The 4,465-nt window shown below is 55.0% G+C and overlaps 1 protein-coding gene across 4 annotated transcripts in view; it reads right to left on the minus strand.

The window, feature by feature from the left end:
* The window catches only part of LOC102259429 (M protein, serotype 24-like), a 15,436-nt gene extending 11,386 nt beyond the window's left edge, over positions 1-4,050 (minus strand). For 2 of the 4 annotated variants that reach the window (XM_014538353.1, XM_014538357.1), the window contains exons 1-4: positions 3,726-4,050; positions 2,427-2,502; positions 1,535-2,162; positions 1,155-1,282 (exon numbers count right to left, since the gene is read on the minus strand). In XM_014538353.1, coding sequence (XP_014393839.1) covers positions 1,165-1,282; positions 1,535-2,162; positions 2,427-2,502; positions 3,726-4,028 — 1,125 coding nt within the window. In that variant the 5' untranslated portion in view covers positions 4,029-4,050 and the 3' untranslated portion in view covers positions 1,155-1,164. Of the gene's footprint in view, positions 1-870; positions 962-1,154; positions 1,283-1,534; positions 2,163-2,426; positions 2,503-3,725 lie in introns of those variants that run through there. The other 2 variants (XM_014538349.1, XM_005856704.2) reach the window with 2 other exon arrangements.
* Positions 4,051-4,465: the final 415 nt, after the last annotated feature.

The raw sequence follows: 4,465 nt of genomic DNA on the forward strand, positions 1-4,465 counted from the left end.
TGGGGAACCAAGACAAGATGTCCTTCTCCTCACAGCCTCCATTTCCATGGAAACGGATGGGGAACAAGAGCCTCAGGAGCTGGGTGAGGAGATAAGACTAGAATGCTGAGCACTGAGTGAGCACCGATGGGGGTGGGGAAAGGGTGGACAGCCCTTTAGGGTGAATCCATCAGAAAAGAGGGCTGGGTAGGCAGTGGGGTGGTACCTGACCAAACCCTGTGGGCTTCTGGGAACATTCTGGAGCAAGGAGGCTGGTGTAGACATCAAGGGGTCCCAGGTGCTTGGGACTGACACAGTGATCCTCCAGGAACTACAGAGTAAGTTCCTTCCCCCAAAGGGGATGCTTATTTTGTGGAACCCAAAGACCCCAGAAGAAGTTACCTTCCAGAAACCATGACAGCAAAGAACAGGTGCCCCCTCCCACTTCATGACCTGCCCAGCCAGGAGGTGTGGGGGGGTGGCAGCCTTGGGCCAACTTTGATGCGTCCCCACCTCTAAGGCTGCCCCATGAACCACCCCCTGCCACCTGGCTCCTGGCCTCCCCCTAACCCTGCCCTCCCCACAGCCATGTTGTCCCTCAGAACTGCCAGGTCAGGGAAACCCAGAGGGAAACAGGCAAGTCCAGGTGGTGGCCTAAGAGACAACAAGGCTGTCAGGCAGAACTTGCCCCAACCCCTCCATGAGCCTCACCCCACGCTTGCCTGGACCCCTCCCTCTGAACCCGACACAGATGGGCCTGGGTGCCTGTCACTCCTTGAGTCAATTATTAAGCAGAGACAAGGTTGAGTCCTATGAAAGTTTATTAGGATGGATTTCTGGCCGAATGGGAGAGAGCGCCTCTGGGACTAGGTTGTTATCTTTCCAAGTAGACAGGAAACTCTCAGAAAAGGAGCCTGGACTGCATTCTGAGGTTAATCCCCAAGTCCCTGGGCGAACAGCTCTCAGCCAGGTTAGAATGTGCCTAATCAGAAGGGAACAGTCACAGTTAACAGACAGGATTAATAGGGTAACACAGCTGGTCCCCACTGTTGTATTTCTGCCCCACAGCTCCTCACTGAGCTCTCTCTCCGCCAGCCCCCTCCCCACAGGCAGGCCACCACCCCAGACCCTGACCGTCCCTAACTCCTCCCATCCCTCTCCAGCCCCCTCCTCACCAGCAGGCTTTCAGAGGCAACAGACCAGCAGAGCCAGGGGGATCAGGAGCACGGCGGTCACAGAGAGAAGGACGATGATCCCGGAGTCGGGGGGGCCCTCGGCAGAGACCAAGTCCTCATTCTCTTTTCTGAGGAGGAGATGGGGACAACTCAGGAGGCTGCCAGGTCTGGCTGCACTGGTGCTGGGTTCGAAGCCCCTCAAAATCTCTTCTCCTTCCCCACCAGGTCACTGGGCAGGGGAGTGGCCGGTTGCCACCCAGAGTTGGGTGACTGGAGGGACAAGGCTGGGACTCCAACTCTGTCCCCAGGGCTATGGGGATCCTAGGTCTTGGGGTTGGAAGGAGGAAGGGGCGTGGCCTGGGGTGGGTGAGTGTCCTGACCTTAGTTGCTCCAGCTCCGAGGATTTCTTCTGCAGATCCGCTGATTTCTTCTGCAGATCCGCGGATTTCTTCTCCAGATCCCCGGATTTCTTCTCCAGATCCGTGGATTTCTTCTTCAGATCCGCGGATTTCTTCTCCAGATCCGCAGATTTCTTCTCCAGATCCGCGGATTTCTTCTCCAGATCCGCGGATTTCTTCTCCAGATCCGCGGATTTCTTCTCCAGATCCGCGGATTTCTTCTCCAGATCCGCGGATTTCTTCTCCAGATCCGCGGATTTCTTCTCCAGATCCGCGGATTTCTTCTCCAGATCCGCGGATTTCTTCTCCAGATCCGCGGATTTCTTCTCCAGATCCGCGGATTTCTTCTCCAGATCCGCGGATTTCTTCTCCAGATCCGCAGATTTCTTCTCCAGATCCGCGGATTTCTTCTCCAGATCCGCAGATTTCTTCTCCAGATCCCCGGATTTCTCCTCCAGATCCCCGGATTTCTTCTCCAGATCCGCGGATTTTTTCTGCAGCTCCGTGGACTTCTTCTCCAGATCCGCGGATTTCTTCTCCAGATCCCCGGATTTCTTCTGCAGATCCGAGAATTTGTCCCGCAGCGACTGATTCAATGTCTTGATCTCCTCTAAGGAGGGACAGAGAGTGTGTCCGCACCGTAGCCACGCCCCTCAACTGGCCCCACCCCGGGACAGGACCCCGCCTCTAGCCCGCCTTCATTGAGCCAGTGCACCTTAGAAGTCTGGCATGCCCGCCCCTTCCTACTTCCACTGGGTTTGGTCCTGTCCCTCTAGCCCGACCCCAATCCAGAGGCCCTCCCCCTCCCTCCTCTTCAATACCTGACCGGCTCCTGCAAACTCCCTGACTGCAACCGGGCCTGTGTTTTTCTCACCTTGAAGCTTCTGCACCAGCTCCTGTTGCTTGAGGCGCCCAGCCTTCTCCTCTTTCAGGGAAATCTTGAGGGTCTCCTGAAATGCCCAGGAAGAGTAAGGGTGTTGGAAACTGGGGTTCTTGTCCCTGGTGGGTTGGCTGCTGTCCCTGGGCCCTGACCCCCTCCCTCTCCAGGCCCTGGAGTCAGAGGGGCTCAGGGCCAAACCCCTTTCAGGATTCCTGCCAACCCTCTCTGAACTTGTCTCCCACCCTCTCAGGGTGTGATCCTCAAAATGGGAGTTTCAAACCCCCCCTCCCCCCACTTTAGGAATTTGAAGACTCTCTTGGCCCAAAGCCTAGGAGAAATGTCCAGATCCCCTGGGCTATTGCCCAAAAAGAGTTAGATGTCCCCTGAAACCCAGAACACTGTGGGATTTCTGTACCCAAGTTAGATGTCCAGTGGGAATTTCAAGGTCCCCCACATCAAGACCTCAGTTAAAATGCTGCCTTTCAGGGATGCAGTGGAGGTATCAGGAACCCCTGCCTTGCCTGAGCCATGTAGCTCAGTTGGTTAGATCGTCATCCCAATATGCCAAGGTTGTGGGTTCAATCCCTGATCAGGGCACATACTGAGAATCAACCCATCAATGCATCAATAGTGGAACAACAAATCAATGTTCCTCTTGCTTTCTCCCTTCCTCTCTCCTAAAATCAATACATAAAAACTAAAAAAAAAAAAATGCCCCTGCCTTCTTCAGAGTCTGGTGGGTTCCCCATCCCAAACCCCAGAGGGGAATTCAGCTTCCCTAAGACTGTGCCCAAGGGAAGTTCCCAGCTGTCCTAGACCCATGGCCGGCAAACTACGGTTCATGAGCCACATGCGGCTCTTTGGCCCCTTGAGTGTGGCTCTTCCTAAGCCTTAGGAGTACCCTATTAATAACAATGTACCTACCTATATAGTTTAAAAAATTTGGCTCAAAAGAAATTTCAATCGTTGTACTGTTGATATTTGGCTCTGTTGACTAATGAGTTTGCCGACCACTGCCCTAGACCAATGTCCTAGAGTTTGGAGATTCATCCACATCCTACTGGGGATACTGAGGCCCCTTATTTGGGTGCTCTGGGGTCCCACACTGGCACCCCAGAGGGAGTTTAGAGCTACCCAAAACCCTGGTGGGGAAATTCAGACTCCCCATGCAGGGTCCTAGGGGCCGTTTCAAGGTCTATCTGGATCTCCACCTAGACCCTGGGCGTCCCCAAGCACCCAGACCCTGGGAGTCCCCCAAGCACAGGGCCCTCTCTAGGAGGGGCAGTGACTTACCACAGTCTGGTTGCAAGTGGCAGCTTGGGCCTCAGTTCCCCGCAAGACTTCCTGGGCCTGGGTCAGCTCCTGCTCCAGGAGGTGGGTGATGTTTCGACACTCCTGCTCAGCCGGGAGGCCATCCTTGCAAGCTGGGCTGTTCATCTTGACAGCCAAAACCACTACCGCCACAAACAGACCGACCACCGCTACCAGCAATAGGCCCTGGAGGATCCTCCTCCACACTGGCAGCTTGTGGTCCTCCAGCTTGTTGGGATTTTCATCCGTGGGCAGTCGGGAGTAGCGGTGAGAAGTGGGTGCCATCGAGAGTGATGCAGGGGAGTAGGTGTGAGTAAGGAAAGGAAGCTAGAACTTTCTACGTGCTGGAACCGCCCTCTGATTAGCATGTGATCTAGGCCAACCAATGAGAAGTTCCAAAATGGGGCATCTGCAGGAAGAGGACAGTTTAGCTTTCACTTTCCTTTTCCAGAAATTAGGTGTGTTGTTGCTTCTGCCAAATTATGGGCTTGGCCCTTCTGGGCTGGGTGCTGGCCCATGAGCTCCTGTGGGAGAGGACACCCCATCGTAAGTCCCTGCCCTTCTCCTGTGTTCCTGAAGGTGACAGCTGCAGTGACAGGAAGCCTAGGGCAGGGGTGGGCAACCCCTGGCACGCATGCCAAACGTGGCACGCCAGTAACTTTTTTTTTTGTCTCGTCAAAACAGACTTTATTGGGGCGCCGGGGCTGCCTTGCACGCGCCTC

The sequence above is a fragment of the Myotis brandtii genome, unplaced genomic scaffold, assembly GCF_000412655.1.
Source record: "Myotis brandtii unplaced genomic scaffold, ASM41265v1 scaffold1040, whole genome shotgun sequence".
Lineage (NCBI taxonomy): Eukaryota > Metazoa > Chordata > Mammalia > Chiroptera > Vespertilionidae > Myotis > Myotis brandtii.